Source organism: Microcebus murinus, chromosome 11 (genome assembly GCF_040939455.1).
Source record: "Microcebus murinus isolate Inina chromosome 11, M.murinus_Inina_mat1.0, whole genome shotgun sequence".
In the NCBI taxonomy this organism is placed as follows: domain Eukaryota; kingdom Metazoa; phylum Chordata; class Mammalia; order Primates; family Cheirogaleidae; genus Microcebus; species Microcebus murinus.
In genome coordinates this window covers 29,622,904-29,643,177 of record NC_134114.1, presented here as the reverse complement: position 1 = coordinate 29,643,177, position 20,274 = coordinate 29,622,904, and the positions used below count along the sequence as shown (strand labels likewise).

Below are 20,274 nucleotides of genomic sequence, written 5' to 3'. Positions count from 1 at the left end.
TTTATATCATTACTGCTTTTTATATTAGTATAAGCAAAACAAATTCTCCCAGCCTATTAAATGATTTCATGACATTCACACTAAATAAGAGAAAGAGGGCCATAGTTTTCAATATTTGTATAGCACTTTGTGAGTTGAACATTTCTATATGGAATATCTAATTTAATATCTATTATTAATATAGCTCTGAAAGGTAATTGTTTCTACTTTAAAAATGAACAAATCTATATTATAAAAGTAATGCACTAAAACCCAATAAAACAAAAAGAATGTGAAGGTATTAATAGAAGAATAGTTTGTAGAGACCTGAGGAAATTGACATTGTATTCCAGGGGTGGCAAGCTATTGTCTGCAGGGCCATATCTGGCCCATGGCTTGTTCTTGTAAAGCAAGTGAACTAAGAATGGTTTTTACACTTTTAATGTGGTTTTTTCCCTTTCATTGCTTTATATATTGCTGCACTGTCTTCTCTTGTGCTTGTTTCTGACAAGAAATCTGCGATCATTCTTTTCTTTGCTCTTCTCTTTGTAAGTTGTGTTTTTGTTTTTTTTTTTTAAATCTGGCTACTTTTTAGATTTTCTCTATCAGTGGTTTTGAGCAATTTGATTATGATGTGCCTTGGTCTAGTTTTCTTCATGTTTCTTACTTTGGGTTTATTGAGCTTTGATTTATTCACTTACTGTTTTCTTCAAATTTGGAAAGTTTTTATCCATTAATTCTTTAAGTAATTATTCTGTTCCCCAGCTGTTTTTTCTCTTTGGGGTCTCTAGTTGCATATATGTTAAGCTGCTTGAAGTCCCAGGGCTTACTGATGGGGTTAAGTCCCAATAAACCCATCATAAGTTGAAAATATCATATGTTGAAAATGCATTTAATATCCCTAACCTAGTGAACATCATAGCTTAGTCTAACCCACCTTAAACATACTCAGAACACTTAGCCTACAGTTGGGCAAAATCATATAACATAAAGCCTATATTATAATAAGTGTTCAATATCTAGTGTAATCTATTGAATACTATACTGAAAGTGAAAAATGGATTGATTATATGGCTAAAGTACAGTTTCTAGTGCATATGCATTGCTTTTGCACCTTTATAAAATTTGAAAAATTCTTTACTTAAACCATTGTAAGTCAAGGATCATCTGTAGGTTTTATCCAGTTTCTTGGTTGATTCAAACAGGATGGTATATTTCGTCCCTGTTGCTACATTTGTAACCAGAAGTGAAAGTTGAGATGTTGAGATTTGTCTTAATCGTTTTTTGTGCTGCTATAACAGGATACCTGAGACTGTGTAATTTATAAAGAACAAAGATTTATTTCTTACAGTTCTGGAGGCAGGGAAGTCAAGGGGCCTACATCTGGCAAGGACCTTCTTGCTGAGTCATCCCATGTAAGGAGAGAGAAAAAGAAGGAGTAGGAGTAAGGGGGAGAAAGAAAATGCTTGAGCACGGTGAAGGATGGCACATGCAAGAGGAAGCTGAACTCACTTTTATGATAAGGAACCCAGTCCTCTCCTCTGTAACAACCTTAATTCATTTATGAGGGCAGAGCTTTCATAACCTAATTGCCTTGAAGGACTACCTCTCAACACAGTTGCATTGGGGATTAAGTTTCTAACACATGAACTTTGGGGGAACACATTCAAACCATAGCAATATTTAAGATTTTGTGGTTGAGTAATTCCAGGTGATGATACAGAGTTGGACCATGGGTATGGGAGTAAATATGTGAAGGTAATTGGATGAGTTATCCACATTTCGTTTGAAGTCACTTAAATTTGAATGGATTTGGGGTGAATGGTAAGACTTTAAACCAAGAGCTTACGTTGTGAAGTTTTATTACTCCATGTTTTGTGTGGTTGATTAGAAAAATACTCTTAAAATTATGTTAAAGTGTCTTGTCTTTCCTCCTAGATCCTTCTGATAACTTAAGAGAGATTCTCCAAAATGTGGCCAAATTGCAAGGAGTATCAAATATGAGAAAGCTAGGCCATCTGAATAACTTTACTAAGGTAAGTAACTTGAATCTTTATTATTTTTAAAATTCACTGGTCCTTAACCATACTTACTAGGTGTTCCTTAACCATCATCAAAAAGAAGTTCTTGTGTGTACAATCAATGTTAATACTTTTCTCTGCTTCTTCCATGGATTTTGTTCTATTTTTTAAATTTAGAAATGTATTTGAGTAATAGAAGAATTATATGCCTATTGTAGAAAATTTGGTAGGTTCAGAAAAGAATGAAGAAAGAAAATCACTGAGTTCACATTTCAGTCTTTTCTTCATATAATGATGTATTTATTTTGCCTTTTTCTACTAATTTCGCTTGATAATATATACGGGCATACATCAGAGACATTGGGCATACAGCAGAGACATCAATTCCAGACCACTGCAATAAAGTGAATATTGCAATAATGGGATTCACATGAATTACCTGATTTTCCTGTGTATGTAAAAGTTATATTTACATTATACTGTAGTCTGTTAAGTATGCAGTAGCATTATGTGTAAAAAAAACAATGTATGTACCTTAATTTAAAAATACTGATTAGAAATGCTAATGATCATCTATGTCTTCTGAATGTTACATATTTTTTTGCTGGTAGAGGGTCTTGCTCTGTTAATGGCTCTGACTGATCAGGGTGGTGGTTGCTGAAGGTTGGGGTAGGTGGGGCAATTTGTTAAATTAGACAAGTCCACCACATTGATTCTTCCTTTCACGAAAGATTTCTCTGTAACATGTGATGTTGTTTGATAGTATTTTACTCACAGTAGAACTTCTTTTAAAATTAGTCATTCCTCTCAAACCCTATTGCCACTTTATTAGCTAAGTTTATGTAATATTCTAAATCTTTTGTTGTCATTTCAACATTGTTTATGGCATCTTCACCAGGAGTAGATTCCATCTCAAAAAATCAATTTTTTTGCTTATCCATAAGAAGAAGCTCCTCATCCATTAAAGTTTTATTATGAGATTATAGTAATTCAGTTGCATTTTCAGTCTCTACTTCTAAATCTAGTTCTCTGGCTATTTCCACCACTTTTGCAGTGACTTCCTCCACTGAAGTCTTGAACCCCTCAAAGTCATCCATAAGGATTGGAATCATCTTCTTCCAAACTCTTACTAAGATTGATGTTTTGACCTCTTCCCTTGAATCATGAATGTTCTTGATGGCATCTAAAATAGTGAAGCTTTTTCAGAAGGCTTTCAATTTACGTTGCCAGGATCCATCAGAGGAATCACTATCTATGGCAGCTATAGTGTTAGAAAATGTGTTTCTTAAATAATAAGACTTGAAAGTTGAAATACCTTCCTTATCCATGGGCTGCAGAATGGAAGTTGTATTAGCAGGCATGAAAACAACATTAGTCTACTTGTATCTCCCTATCAAAGCTCTTGGGTGAATAGGTGCACTGTTAATGAACAGTAATATTTTGAAAGGAACCTTTTTTCCTGAACAATAAGTCTCACAAGAGGGCTTAAAAGTATTCAGTAAATCATGCCATTAACAGATGTACTGTCATTAGGCTTTGTTGTTTCATTTATAGAACACAGAGTATATATTTAGCATAATTCTTAAGGGCTCTAGGATTTTCAAGGTAAAATAAAATGGTAAAAGAGAATCAGCTTCAACTTAAAGTCACCAGCCAGCTACTTTAGCCCATACCAAGAGAGTCAGCCTGTCCTTTGAAGCTTTGAAGCCAGACATTGACTTCTTTCTAGCTGCGAAAGTTCTAGATGGTGTCTTCCTGTTGGGAGCTGTTTTGCCTGTATTGAAAGTCTGTTGTTTAGTGTACCTGCCTTCATTAATTGTCTTAGCTAGATCTTCTGTGGAACTTGCTGCAGCTTCCTCCATCAGCACTTGCTGCTTCACTTTCCCCTTTTGTGTTCTAGAGATAACTTCTTTCCTTAAACTTCATGAACCAACTTTTCCTAGCTTCCAACGTGTCCTTTGAAGCTTCCTCACCTCTTTTAGCCATCACTGGATTGAAGAGAGTCAGGGCCTTGCTCTAAGATAGGCTTTGGTTTAAGGAAATGTTATAGCTATTTTAATGTTCTATCCACACCACTAAAACTTTCTCCATACCAGTAATAAGGCTGTTTCACCTTGCTATCATTCATGTGTTCATTGGAGTGGCACTTTGAATGTCTTTCAAGAACATGTCTTTTGCATTCACAACTTAGCTAACAGTTTGGCATAAGAAATGTAGCTTTTGGCCTGCTTGGCATTTCAACCTTCCTTTTTCATTAAGCTTAGCCATTTCTAGCTTTTGATTTAAAATGAGAGACATGTGACTTTTCCTTTCACTTGAACACTTAGAGGCCATGGTAGCATTATTAATTGCCTCAATTTTTAATGTTATTGTGTCTCAGGTTGTAGGGAGGCCTGAGGAGAGGGAGAGAGATGGAAAATGGCCAGTCAGTGGGTGGAGCAATCAGGATACATACAACATTTATTAAGTTTACTGTCTTACATGGGTGCAGTTAGGGGGGCCCCAAAACAATTATAATGGTAGCATCAAAGGTCACTGATCACCATAACAGATATAATGATAATGAAAAAGTTTTTAATGTGGGAATTACCAAAATGTGACAGAGTTTAGTGAGCATACACTGTTAGAAAAATGGTGCCAGTGGACTCACTTGATGCAGGTTTGCCACAAACCTTTGATTCGCAAAAAACACAGTATCAGTGTAATAAAATGAGGTATGTCTGTAAGTGTAAGTTTGTACATAAGTATGTATGTGCAATGCATTTCATAGACATAATTCCTAAAGAATGATTAGAACTTCCTTTCCCCTTTCCTGGTGCTATATTCCCCTAATCTGGATCAAGGTATATTGTGGGGGACCTGGTCCTAGATAAATATTGACTTTATCTCTAATAGCAGCCCAAAATTCTTGAGTTTGATGCATGGATTGATTGGTGTTTTTCTCAGCCTTGTAATGCTGGACAGCCAACTCATGCCAATACTAAAATTCCTGTTATTTTAGGTAATACCCTAAAATAGAATGAATTCTTTGGGATAAAGTTTTTTATCTTTTTTAGTATACTAAATATAAATTGTTTTTAATGTGAGAATAATTATATCTTTTAACTTCTTACTACTCAAAATGTGATCCACAGTCCAGCTGTATTGCTATCCCCTTGGACCTTGCTTGAAAATGCACTATTTTAGCTCCACCTCAGACCTACTGAATCAGAATCTATGATTAAATAAAGATTCTCATATACAATTTTGCCTACATTAAAGTTTGAGCAGCACTGCTTCAATCCTTCCTTTGTTAAATGGTTGAACTGTGGCCTGGATTTGATTTTATTTCATAGAAGTGGAAGGGGATGAGAATATAGTCACTATGTAACAAAACTTTTTTCATTGTGGTATTATACAATAAATATAAAATAGGTTGGTTTTTTTTTCCATAGTTAGGGAAGGAAGTACATAGGCATTTATTATTCCTTAGGTTCTAAAATATTCTGACTTTTTAAAATACAAGAGATGAGAAATGATTTTATATGATGGATGAGAAAGTGATTTTTTTTTAAAAGAAGCAACTTTCAGAAACTTTGAATAGGCACTAGAGAATGGGCTTTCAAATATGTTCATATATGTTGTAATTTTTATGAATGTACTGAAAATCCCCAAATGCCTTTCTTCAATGTGCCAGTCAGATAATGTCAAGTCTTTAAGACCCAGCATTGTTCTAAGGTTACAAAATTCATTTTCTGGTTTCATTTCCTTATATTAAATCTCATAATTTTTTTCCCACCAAGTTTCACTCAATTCAAATAAGCCTAGCCACTTGCCTAGTTTTAACTGTTAAAAAAAATTTTTAAGGAGTCTATGTCCTGTTTGAACTCATGGTTATTATCATAACCAGGTTTGAGCACCTAAGTACATAGTTCCACATCTCTTCTCAATTAATCTTCCTCAAGTTGGGGATGAATGTAAAACTGGCAGTTATTTCTATTATTTTGCTTTGGCACTGGCACTGCCCTTAAAACAATCTTAAAAATCTAGAGTAGTGCTGTCTAATAGAAATATTAATATAATGTGAGTCACATATATGATTTTAAATTCCCTAGTAGCCACACTTTTTTACACTAAAAAAGTAGAAAGAAATGTGATCTTATTTTTAATATTTTTTATAATCTATATATCTAAAATGTTATTTGATATTAGATAAAACATTATTAAATATGATTTAACTTTTTATGCTAAATTTTCAAAATGTATATATTTTACACTTATATCTCAATTCAGATTTGGCTACATTCCCAGTGCTCATAGCCACCTGTGGCTAGTATAATAGTTACCAGCCATATTGGATAGTGCAGATATGGAACTTTTTGGCATGGGAGTGGTTTAAATCTTCATTTCTAGGAATCTGTTGGACTCCTCTCTTTCTCTCTTCTCTGTTCTTCTTTTATTTCTTTCTAGGTCCCAGGCTCTCTTGCATTAATATTATTTTCCCTCTTTTTCTTTGTTCTTTCCTCCTCCATTTCCTTGTTTCTCTGTCTTTGACTGAATTTCTCCCATTGTATTTCACTATTATTCTTTCTACCAGGTCTCTGTTTCTTGATTTATGCTTCTTGATTTATTTTTCTTGATTTCACTATTATTCTTTCTACCAGGTCTCTGTTTCTCGATTTATGCCCTCGCACCCTCTTCTGCCCTTTGTCCTTCATCTCATTCCTTCTCTACTACTTCTCTTTTCCCCCTTCATTTGCTGTCTCCCCCCTTATCAACCTCCCCTGTTTTCATCCCTGATTCCTCTCTCCTTTATCTGTTTTCTCTTTTCTTCACTTCCTCCATTGTACCATTGTAGAGTTTGCAGTGACTTATTTCTGTAATGAAGGCCCTAGACTTGTATTTTTTGTATTCTTATTTGTTTTTTGTTTTACCATATCCTTTTTTATAGTTTTCATATTTTTCTCTGGCTTTGGTTCCAGCTTTATAGCAGCCCTTTTATAGCATTTGTTTTTTTCATCAACTATGTATATAAAATCCAAATGGCCAGACTTACTAGAATTTGTCCATACTAAGAGGGACTAAGCCCTGATCGGGGTCTGAGGGGCTGTTCCATGAGTAAAGTCCATGAACTTAGAACTTGATAAAATCTATTTTGACTGTTTAGTGATGTACTGGGAAAAACATGAGCTTTAGATCAAATAGATAGAGACTTGCAGCTCAACTCTGATTAATAAGCAAGGGAATCTTGGGGTGATTTCTTTACTTAGAGGTAATCTTGCTGTCTTTAGAAGCAAGGTATTCTAACAAGTAGTGCCTTTCAAGCAGGGATTTGTGTTTTGTTTTGTACTTTTTGCCACTTTTCTCATTTTTTCGCTGACTGAGAAGGTAGGCCTGCTTGAAAGTTAGAGTTGCCAGTTGGTAAGATGTAACTATAAATCAGTGTTCTTCATCGTTAGCACTATTGACATACTGGATCAGATGATTATTTGTTTTGAGAGGCTCCCCTGTGCATTGTAGGGCATTGAGCAGTGTCCCTGGTCTCTACCCTTAGATGCAGTAGCATGCCACCACCACCAGTTGTGACAAACAGAAATGTCTCCAGACATTGCCAGATGTTCCTTAAGAGATAAAATTGCCCCTGGTTAAGAACCACCACTATAAATAAATGTCTGTATATTTTATTATAAAATTTCTTTAACTATCACACAACACTGAATTTAATTATAATATAATGAATGGATCTTCGAATTCCATTTTTTAGAGAGCTGGGTTTGTAAATATTTATGTGGCTGATATTCTTATGAAATCTGTAAGTTCATCTCCTTATTGAGTAAAATTTATAAAGTCTCAGAAATCTCTAAGAATAGTTCTATAGAATAAGAAAAATAATTATGATGCCAGGAAACTAGTGGAGTTAGTTGGTCAGCCTCTTCTGTATTTCTATTAAATTACATGTATATCTACTAAGTTTTATCTATCTTTTATTATTTGTCGTGGGTTACTAGCTCAGGAAACTTAGTTTCTTAAACATAAGAAATATGTTGTATTTATTTTTCTACTGTCAAATCCCTCTCTACCCCTATGCCTGTCACATAATAGGTATTTAGTTAATGGCATAATATTAGATTGGGAAGATTTTGCATTTTAAATATGAACTTTTGTTTTTACTAGCATTTTTTTTTTTATTAAGTATAAGCCTGTTAGGGTTAAGTTGGCTTAGTAGACCAATGGTGTTAAAATGTCATGTGGAGGGACTTCATCCTCAAATTAAACCTTCTTTTAAAGTACAAAGAGAGTGAGCTAGTGATGTGATCCTTTAACCATGTGAATGTCACACCCGTGCTTGCCTGCTGACATCATTTCACTGGATAAAGTAATGTGTATACAGACTACTGATGAATATAATCTTAGTTTTCTATTTTTAAAACTGATAACATGCTATAATCTAAAGACATACTTTTTAAAGATGAAAATATTTCAGCTTTTACATTCTAAAAGTTCTCTTTTTCTATACTTAATCTCATATATCTATATTAAAAGCTTTGAAGTAATCTTTATTTCATTCTTTTTAAAAAAACTTTACAAGTATGGAATAAATTAAATATAAAAAAATGGTACAGAAGAATATATGGTAAAAAGTGAAAGTCTTCCCTCACATCCCCTTCCCACTCTCTCCCAACTCTAACAAAAATACCCTCTCCAGAGGTAACCAACTAGAAGGTATTTATGTTTTTCTGGTATAATTATAAATATGTATGCATATATGTGTATTTTATTGAGTTGTGAGAATTAAATGAGCTAAACAAAATGAAGTGTTTAATTTCATGCTCAGTTTATTTACCACTTATTTGCCAGTTAAGCATTATTTTATTTACCATTTCTTATTGTACAGTCGTGTGTTGCTTACCAATGGAATACCTTCTAAGAAATCTATTATTAGGTAATTTTGTCATCATCCAAACATATAAAATTGAATGTACTTACACATACTTTGTATAACCTACTATACACACGTAGTTGTATGGTATATAGCCTTTTGATCCTAGGCTACAAACCCATACTGCATGTTACTGTACTGAATACTGTAGGCAATTTTAATCCAATGGTAAGTGTCTAAACATATCTAATTATAGAAAAGATACAGTAAAAATATGGTATTACAATCTCATAGGACCACCATTGTTTATGTGGTTCGTCATTGACCGAAATGTCATGTGGTGCATGACTGTATATGTATAAAATAATTTTTTAAAAAATGAAAATACGTTATATATGTATATAAATGTGTATGTGTATGTATGTATATATGTGTCTAGATACCGATTTGCGGCTTCCTTTTGTCCTCATCCAGTATAGCATATTAGTGTCTATACATATAGATGTATTTTTGATAGCTCTGTATGTGTTTGTGTGTGTGTCTAAATTACCTTCTAAAAGACTATGTATGCTATAGAATTCTAATATGTGTGATAGAATTTTTTTAAAGTTTAGGTTATTCTTTCTGTTGCTTATTTAGGAGAATTATTCATTGAACCTTGAAAATAATATGAGTAAAATGGGAAGAGCATTAAGTACTACCTAGTTTTAACTGATATTTTTAAAAAATTGGCCATTTTAATAAATATAACAAGGTTTTATTATGTAGAGGTAATTTATAATTCTGTTTTAACTTTGTCAGAATATAGTTGTTGATAGCACCTTTTGAATATTTTACTATTTGTGTAAGAGAGTCATGTAGATTAATTATAACAAATAACAGCAGATTGATTCACTGATGATGGGCTTGGATTTTAACAGGCAAACCAGTGATATGTTATCAAAATCTTTAACCTATTTTAAACAAATATTTATGTGATAATATTTGTTTTAATATAATAATTAATTATAATTGCTTTCTATAGAAAACAATAGATTCAGAGAAACATAATATTCAAGTTATCTACCTTCTAAGACCACAAAAATATATGACTATTCACCGTTTAACATTTGCTAGAGTTAGCAGTTTTAATGAAAAAGTAAAAAATCCAGTTATTATGATCTCCAGAAAACATACACAATGTGTAAAGTGTTTAGAAAGAAGTATTATTATTAACTATATATTTAAATTATATAATTATGTAAAATTATATAATTAATTATTAAAATCACAAAATTTATAAATTTATAAAATTAATTATATAAAAATTAAATTTAACATGTTAGTTATGCTCATAAAATAATTGTGGACTTCTGATGATACTGAATGCTTATCTTGGTTTATAAGTGATAAATTCAACAAAACTAATGTAACTTGGCCAAATTACAAAGAAGTTATTTGCCTACATAATTAGGAAGACCAAATGTTGGGTCCTAATTTCAGACAAAACAACCCAGGGATTGAGAAACTGTTATTACTTTCTGTCTTTCCATTTCTCAGTCTTGTTTTCTTTTAGGTCAACTTCACTCTCAGATCAACACTTTCCATATGACTAAGATACATGATCTTTAATACTTTTAGTCTTGAAAAGGAGAGGATAGCCCTCTCTTAGCATGATGTCTGATCCTATTTGGTCATATTCAGCTGGGCATTCTGACTGATAGCTATTTAAATAAAACACATGCGGCCGGGCGCTGTGGCTCACGCCTGTAATCCTAGCTCTTGGGAGGCCGAGGCGGGCGGATTGCTCAAGGTCAGGAGTTCAAAACCAGCCTGAGCAAGAGCGAGACCCCGTCTCTACTATAAATAGAAAGAAATTAATTGGCCAACTGATATATATATAAAAAAATTAGCCGGGCATGGTGGTGCATGCCTGTAGTCCCAGCTAAAAAGAAAAAAAAAATAAAATAAAATAAAACACATGGCATGAGGAGTGCCGTCCTCAATGAAAAAAGTGTGATATATAATTTAGCATTTTAGGCTATGTATGCTAACTCTTATATTTTTAAAGGTCTTCAACACTTTCTATACATAGTCAATGATTTATTCTTAATATATAATAATAAACCTATGTTATAAGGTAGGCAGAATGACATTTTAATGACACATATTAATACAGGAGATGGAATGTCACCAGTAATGGCTAACACAGTAGTGAAGAAACTCCTACCAAATAGTTGAAGATTAGTGATTCAGTGATTAGTACACACTTAGAGGAGAAACCAACCCTTGATAGGACAAGACTTTATATACATTATCTGTAGGATTTCAAAGTATTTCCTCTTATTAACATTCATTACTATTATAGAAGAAGAATAGAAATGCTGCCTTTTTAGAAATAGAGTTCCTATGTATAATTCATAATTTTAGGAAAATAACATTTTTCCCTTTTGAAAAGCACAATATTTTGTATGTTGATATAAACAAATTCTAAGCTTCATTTTTCTATTATGTTTGTATATTAGAATATGTCCAAAGTTTAAGCAATCATAACACTATAAACTGACCTTATTTTTCTTTTTTATCATGTATGGTGCCACATAGTGGCAGTGCTAGTAATCTGAAATAACTGAGGGATCTTAAATAGTAAATTATTTTAAGTAGTGAAAGTGTAGTTTTTTGTGTTGAATTCTTTGAAATGGGCAATTTTTATATGGTTTATTTTTGGTTAGCTGCTCCAGAGAAAGCAATAGTTAAATTCACTTATTTATTTTGTGTGTATATAGCCAGAGTGTGGTTCTCCAGACTTGATACTACTTTTGAGCCTGTAGAAATTTAATAAGATGGTAATTTTCAGTTGCTTTTTTACCTCTGCTCGTCTTCTCCCCACCCCCAACCCCCAGCCCTTTGTAAATAATTTCAATACAAAATAGTAGTAACATTTTCCACAGTGGGCTCTGGGCTCACACTGGTTTGGTCTGATACCTAGTTTTACCACTTCCCAAGGCCAATTAGCTCTGTGGGAAGTTATATTAATGTCTCTAAGCCTTAGTTGTTTTCATTTATAAAAACAACTACCTACTTTCTAGAGTAGAGTAACTATCAATAATTGTTACTTCTATATATATTCATCAATACTATATATTAATGCACATGCACAGACACATATCTCCATCCCTAGATTATGCAGAGCAGAAAGTAAATCACCTATGATTCTACTTTGTTTTTTGTTGTTGAAAATGTTTTGATGTTGAAAGATGTGTCTTTAAGAAATGTTTCTTTTTGACTCTTTTTCCCTGCTTAGGAGTAGATTATGCATGTTTTTCCCTTATGATTATATGTTATATTAATGGCTGCATAAGTTTCTTGCTTTATGAACATTTTATTTCCATTTCTTTAATATTGTAAATAACATCTTAACATTGTGAGCTTGAACCTACTTCCTGTATTTTAGATTATTTTATTAGTAAAAATCTCTAAAAGTAGATCCTGATTTACATTTTCCAGTTTATTTCACAAAATATTTTCAGTTTATAATCGTATTACCAATGTATCTTCTTACCTATACGATAATGTTTAAAAACAATTTCTTGCCATTTTGATAAGTTTTAAGTAGAATTTTATAATTTATTTGATAAAGGTTTTAGGAACCATGAATATATGTCATGTTTGTCAATTTCCTTGTACATTTTCTTTCCCTGTTCTCCTTTTTGGTACTTAGCAGTCTTTTCCCAACTTGTTTGAAACTATTATATTATAAGGATCTATATTAGTTTGCTAGGTGAGGATGGAATGCTTTGGGCTGAATTGTGTTTCCCTAAAATTCATGTTTTGGAGTCCTAGACTTCAGTATGTCAGAATGTCACTATATTTGGAGATAGGGCCTTTTAAAAAGGTAATTAAAGGAACACATGGTCATATGTGTGGGCCCAATCCAATTATGACTGATGTCCTTATGAGAAGAGGAGATTAGGACACAGACATACACATAAGAAGACACAGAGAGAAAATAGCCTTCTACAAGGCAAAGATAAAGACCTTGAAAAGAAACCGACTCTGCCAATACCATCTTGGATTCTGGCCTCCAGCATCATGAGAAAATAAATTTCTGTTGTTGAAGCCACTCAGTCTGTTGTTCTATTATAGTAGCCCTAGTAAACTATATACAGGGACTTAACCTTTTGCTTATCATATTTGTTGCAAATATTTTTTTTTTTTTTTTTTTGAGACAGAGTCTCGCTTTGTTGCCCAGGCTAGAGTGAGTGCCGTGACGTCAGCCTAGCTCACAGCAACCTCAAACTCCTGGGCTGGAGCGATCCTTCTGCCTCAGCCTCCCGAGTAGCTGGGACTACAGGCATGTGCCACCATGCCCGGCTAATTTTTTTTTATATATATATCAGTTGGCCAATTAATTTCTTTCTATTTATAGTAGAGACGGGGTCTCGCTCTTGCTCAGGCTGGTTTTGAACTCCTGACCTTGAGCAATCCGCCCGCCTCGGCCTCCCAAGAGCTAGGATTACAGGCGTGAGCCACCGCGCCCGGCTGTTGCAAATATTTTTGACTAATAACATTAGTTACTTTTAATTTGGGATATACAGTTGGTTTTTTAGAAGTTCAGAAATTTTTTCCTCTTGTCTCAAGACTTAGAAAATTTTACATTATTATTTTAAATCTATATGTGTAAAATGAATCCTTTTCAATTTTTAAGTACTTGCAACATTTTATAACAAACCAGAATAAAAGTAAAAGAAAAACTTATTTATACTCTTTGAAAGCCTGAAGCTTCTTTGTTCATCATGTTTCAGAATTTTAAGGGTTTTATAGGAATACCAGTATTGAAATACCTATAATACTGTAATGTCTGAGAGCAGCTATTCCTATCCCTTCTCCCATTCTATTTGGAACATCTTTTTTTCTCACCCACTAAAGAAGAAATTAGATAGGAAGTTTTACAAGTATTCTACCAATAGTTTAGTGAACTTATATTATTAGCTTTCTATGAGAGTCCATTCTTTTCACAGAGACAGATGTGATGATTACTTTGATTTATTCTGTATGGTTATGATGTTTATTAGCTCATACTGAGGAAGACTAATAATAGCACTTTGGAGACCCTTCTGAGTCTTCAGTATTAATTAAATGATCTACTTTCTCTTTAATCCATTTCAGTTTAGCCCCAATAAATAACTTGAGAACAATTTTTTATAACTTTTAGGTATTATAAAAGTTAATTTTCAAAACTTATACTTAGATTAAAATGGTATATAGCCATCCAGGTGGGATCCAGGGAACTAGTTTCAGATCAGTGCCCTCAGTGAAAGCTAGGAAAGCCTGTTTGAACATAGCAGGGAACTGCTCATGCAAAAATACAGGGACCAAACTTTTAAAGAAGGGAGATTCTTGTAGAGGTGAGTTTAATTCTCCAAGAACTTTTACCCAGGGGACACTTATTTATGTAAAGTTTGTGAAGGAAACTGAGGATTCAAGCATTAGGTCTAGCAGTACTGTTGCTAAAATACAGGAAAAAAACAGCACAGAGCCTTTGGTGAAGACCTAGGATACATCAAATATAAGGAGATTCTTCCCTCAGTACATTTGTTGAATCCTGAGGCTACCTGAAATGAGAAACTTAAAACTCTAAGCAGGAAATCTTTGAAAATCAGGAGTGGAGCCTATAGCATTTTTGTAAGACAAAAATTAAATATGTCACCCCCTTTGGACTAGGTCCCTTAATAAGCTTTCAGTTGAAACCTTAGGTGGCAAGTAAAAACCACAGGTAGACTGAGTCTTACCAGGGCAGCCACCTAATCTGTTTAGTGGCCTAACAGAAGGCTGAACCATCTGTGGAGACACAGAACATTCATTATCAAGCATCTCTGCAAGTTTTTACGTAATCAAAGATTATGGAACCACCAAAGGACAGGATTACATGACTGGAACAAAAGGGAAAACAACTAATAACAGACCCAGCGATGATCTGCATCATTCAGGTTTATTTAGCTGTCGAGTACTTTCAATAACTATGATTAATATGTTAAGAAAATATAGGAAACTATGGAGAAAATGGATGTGGTGTGAAGATTTTCATTAGAATATTAGAATGACTAAAAAGATTGGAGGTTCAAGAAGGGAAAATACAGTATCTAAAATTAATTTGTTTGATAGGTATAATAAAAGATTAGACACATCAGAAGACAGGTCAATAGAAAATATTCAACTGAAGCATTGAGTAAAAAAAGGAAAAAAACAGAAAAGAGGATTTATAGATTTATGACATGAAAAGATCTGACAAATTTAATTGAATTACCATTAAATAGAAGTAATTTTGAAGAGATAATGTACAGAATTTTTGAAAAGTAAGAAAATCTACCAACCTAGAAATTTGGGAAGTTTTGTTTACCTTAAGAAGGATAAATATAAAGAAACCACACCTGGACACATTGCATTAAGACTGCTGAAAACCAAAGATAAAAAAGAGTGTCTTAAAAAAGAGCCTGAGAAAAGGGGTATTTCAAAAGAGTCAATAAGACTAATGGCAGACTTCTCAACAAAGATAATGGAAGCCATCTTGAAACTGATGGAAGAAAATAGCTACTAACCTAAAATTCTATATATCTAGCAAAATATCCTTTAAGCCTGAAAGTAAAAAAAGAAATCATTTCCAGAGAAATAAAAATTAAGAAAATAATTACCAGCAACCTGGGCTAAAATTAAATCAAAATACCAACAAAACACCAATAGCAACAATAACAGCAAACAGTTCTTCAGCTAGAATGAAGAATATTCCATTGTGAAACCATCAGAGTGAAGAAAGGAATAATGAAAAGGGTAAACATAAATTAACATTGATTAAATACTGTTAAAGAAAACAACAGTAATGTCTTATGGGGTTTTAAAGATAGGTAGAAAAAACATAACAGTGGAATGTGAGGGGGAGTAAGTGAGATTAAAGTGTTAAAGTCTAGCATTATTAAGATCATGGTAAAATAATACTTGCTGTTAGGTTGTAACAAGTCAACAATGCATGTTGTAATCTCTATGGTAACCACTAAAAGAATAATTTTTAAATTATTGGGGGAAAAACAAGAGAAAATGATTAATTAAAAAAAACAGAAAAGGAGGGATAATGAAACTTAAAACTGGTAGGATAAATAAATAAAAAATAGTAACATGATAGAAATAAAGCTGCCTATTTGAATAGCAGAATCATATTTTTCAAAATATTATAATAAAAATATTTTCCAGCTTAAAAATGTTTCTAAATATATAAAAATACACAACAACTATATACACATTTGTTTTGTTTTTCTTACAGCTTCTTTGTGATATTGGCCACGATGAAGAAAAATTGGGTTTTAACTATGAAGATATCATAATTTGGTAAGTGTAGTTCAGTCCCCTCCCCAATCCCTTCCAGATTTTAGCAGTTTTAATTTTAGTAACTTTAGGTAAAAAATAAGATAATATAGCACTTCATATTTGATTTAGTAGAAACTGTTGCTTGAACATTAGAAAAATTCAAGATCTTCAATAGTATTATTATCTTGTGATTCTTAGTGATAATTTCTAATTAGTAAATATGAAGAATCAAGACATATGTTTAGAAATACTTGGAATATTTTATTTAAACTTCTTAGATCTGAAGTTTGCAGACTAAATTTCTTATATTCCAGAAATAAGAGGAACTTGTAACTATAGGTCTCACTTAAGAGAAAGTGTGCTTATGGCAAACTTGATTTGCCCAAGCACACTAATAGAGGCATAATGTTATACAGTTTTATAAACATTTTTTTGGTACACTTAGGAATTCAAATAGATATAAATGGTCTGTGCCTGCTATTGTTATAAAGTATTTTTATTATTGGTTTAAACCAATGATTCAGGTTTAAACCAATGAGCAGGTAGGCAGATAAAGGAGAGTAGATTGTAGAGGCATATAAGATATAGCTTGAACAAGGCATATTTAATTTCCCATTGTTTATATAAAATACATTACAGAAACTGGACCAAAACATCTTGATAGGTAAGAATATACTAAAGAGGCACAAATTACAACAACATTAACTGAAATTTCATGGCTTGGAGTGAATGGATTTTTATATACATGAAATGCAGTTAGATAGAATTAACCATGCATAACTAGAAATTTTGTATATTTTAACTGAGAAATAATTTGGTACTATAATTTTGTGTGTTTGAAACCCATGCAGCAAAACTTTTTTTATTTTCATACAGTTTGCGGTTAGCTTTATTAAATGAAGCAAAAGAAGTGCGAGCAGCAGGGCTACGAGCGCTTCGATATCTCATCCAAGACTCCAGTATTCTCCAGAAGGTGCTAAAATTGAAAGTGGACTATTTAATAGCTAGGTAATTTTTCTAGAGTTGTTTATATGTTTTAAAAATTGTGTATTGAGTTTTAGCATACCTATCATAAAACATACAGATTTTTAGTGTAAAGCTTGATGAATTTTGCATATATAACCTGCAAATAACAAAATTTTAGAACATTTTCAACATCCTAGTAAAGGTTGTAAACATTATTTTGACTTTACTCATTGTAGACTGATTTTTCTTATTCTTAAGCATCATGTATTAGAAGTATACAATAGTTATTATTTTTTTGTCATTATTTTTGAGATTCATCCATGTCGATGTATTTTTGTTGTTGTTGTTTATTGCTGTGTATTATTTCATTTTATGAATAGATTGCAACTTATTCTGGTCTCTTGATAATTTTCTAGATTGTTTTCCGAGTTTGACTATTTGGAATAAAGCTTCCCTGAACATCTTTTTTTTGTTTTTCTTTGTTTGTTTTCTTTTAAAGAGACACAGTCTCACTCTGGAATTTAGTGTGCAATCATAGTTTACTATATCCTCAAACTTTTGGGCTCCAGTGATCCTCCCACCTCAACTTCCCAAGAAGCTAGGGGTATAGGTGCAAGCCACTGCGCTGGCCCCGAATGTTCTTATACAAGTCTGTTGGTGGACCTATGAACTCATTTCTCTTAGATCAATGTAGAGCTGGACTTGGTGGATCATAAAGTATATATGTATATTCAGCTTTAGTAGATATTGCTGTACCGTTTTCCAAGTGATTACACTGATTTACACTCCTACTAACAATGTATGAGAGTTTCAGTCTTTCCACATCCTCATCAATAGTTGCTTTAGTCAGTTTTAAATTATACCCTTTCTGTTGTGGTTTTCATTATAGGATCTCATTTTGGTTTTAAGTTGTGTTTCCCTTATGCATGAGGGTGTTAAGCACTTTTCATGTGCTTGCTGACAGTTTAGATACCTTCTCTATCTTTTGCTCATTTGTAAATTGGATTGTCTGTCTTGTTGTGTAAGAATTTTTGATGTCTTCTGGATATGAGTCCTTTGAGATACATGTATTGAGAATATCTTCCCCAGGTTTGCATCGCCTCTATACTCTTTTAATGGGTCTTTGATTAACAGAAATTCTTAGTTAATGAAATCCAAAATGCTTTCAGTCTATTTCAAGATGTGTTTTCTTCTAAAGGTTTTATTTTTTTATTCCCTTATATATGTTTAAGTCTTTGACCATCTGACTAGATTTGAATCATCTGATATGATTTGATCAAATTTGATTGTTGCGTAACGTATGAGGTAGGTGTCAAGTTATGATTCATTTTTATTTATGAATATCCAATAAGTATTAGCACCATTTATTGAAAAGATTTTGATTTCATGCCTAGATTCGTGTCACCTTTGTTGTAAATCAGGTAATTATGTATGGATCTATTTTTATGTTCTCTCTTCTCTTTAGGTCTGTTTATCCGTCTGCTCTTGCACCTGTTTCTCATTGTCTTAATTACTGCAGTTTTATAATATATCTTGATACTGTTAATGTGAATCTAACCTTTCTTCTTTAAGACTGTCTTGACTATTCTGAGTTCTGCGTTTCCATAAAAATTTTAGAATCAGTCCATTTCCATGTATCTAGCTGGGATTTTAATAGGGATTGCATTGAAGCTCTGGATTAATTTGGGGTGAATTGACATCTTAGTATTGAATCTTCTAAACATTTATTTATTGGGAACTTTGATTTCTGTCAGCATTTTGTAGTTTTCTTAGCAGAAGTCTTCAACATATTTGTTAAATTTATTCTAAGGCACTTTTATTAATATAATTTAAAATGTTTTTCTTTTCTGTTTTCTGCTACTAATATACAGAAGAAGAATTGGGGGGGAGATATTGAGCTGTTATCTAGCAACCTTGCTAAATTCACTTCTTAGTTCCAGTTATAGATTATTTGGGGTTTTTCTATTGTATAAGCATTCAAATGATGACCATTTTATTTCTTCCTTTTCAATCCTTATATCTTTCTTTTTCTTGCCTTACTGCACAGGTTAGAATATTGTACTGAATAGAAATGATGATAATGGGCAACTTAAGTTTTGCTTCTGAACTCAGGCATAAAGTGTTCAGTATTTTACTATTTATACTTTGTGTCAGCTTTTAGTAGATTTTCTTTATATTCCTTGTTTGCATTCTTGAAATAAACACCACTTATTCATGATATCTTGTCCTTTTTATGTATAACTGAATTTAGTCTGCTAATATTTTGTATATTTTTGCATCTATGTTCATGAGAGACACTGGCTTTTATTTTTCCATTCTTCTAAGGTCTTTCTCTGGTTTTGATACTGTGAGTATGTTCATCTTATAAAACAACTAGGGAAGTATTACCCTGTTTTTATATTCTTTGGAAGAGTTTATATAAGATGTGTATTGTCTTTTCCCTATATGATTAGTAAAATTCACCAGTGAATCCATCTCTGGCTGAGTTTTATTTTAGGAAGTTTTAAAATTATGGACTCAATTTTTTCCCACAGATATAGTACTCTTCAGACTTTTCTTTTTCTTGTGTCAGATTTTGAAGCTTTGTTGTTACATTCATATTTAGAATAAACCTTCGTATTGGGCTAATCCATTTTTAATTATAAAATGTCTCTATTCCTAGTAATACTTCTTTTATGAATGTTCATGTTTTTATCTAACAACACAGCATCACTATCTTTTTTTTGCCTGGGGTTTGCATGATATATCTTTTTCCATCCTTTTCTTTATTTCTAATTTGATCATCTTTCTTTTCTTTTTTTTTTTTTTTTTTTTGAGACAGAGTCTCTCTTTGTTGCCCAGGCTAGAGTGAGTGCCGTGGCATCAGCCTAGCTCACAGCAACCTCAAACTCCTGGCTTCAAGTGATCCTACTGCCTCGGCCTCCCGAGTAGCTGGGACTACAGGCATGCGCCACCATGCCCGGCTAATTTTTTCTATATATATTAGTTGGCCAATTAATTTCTTGCTATTTATAGTAGAGACGGGGTCTCACTCTTGCTCAGGCTGGTTTCAAAGTCCTAACCTCGAGCAATCCGCCCGCCTCGGCCTCCCAGAGTGCTAGGATTACAGGC

At 32.8% G+C, this 20,274-nt stretch overlaps 1 protein-coding gene across 3 annotated transcripts in view; it reads left to right on the top strand.

The window, feature by feature from the left end:
• The window catches only part of RICTOR (RPTOR independent companion of MTOR complex 2), a 125,677-nt gene that overhangs the window by 37,328 nt on the left and 68,075 nt on the right, over positions 1-20,274 (top strand). For all 3 annotated transcript variants that reach the window (XM_012736481.2, XM_012736479.2, XM_012736480.2), the window contains 3 exons: positions 1,918-2,015; positions 16,154-16,218; positions 17,074-17,205. In XM_012736481.2, coding sequence (XP_012591935.1) covers positions 1,918-2,015; positions 16,154-16,218; positions 17,074-17,205 — 295 coding nt within the window. The remainder of the gene's footprint in view (positions 1-1,917; positions 2,016-16,153; positions 16,219-17,073; positions 17,206-20,274) is intronic.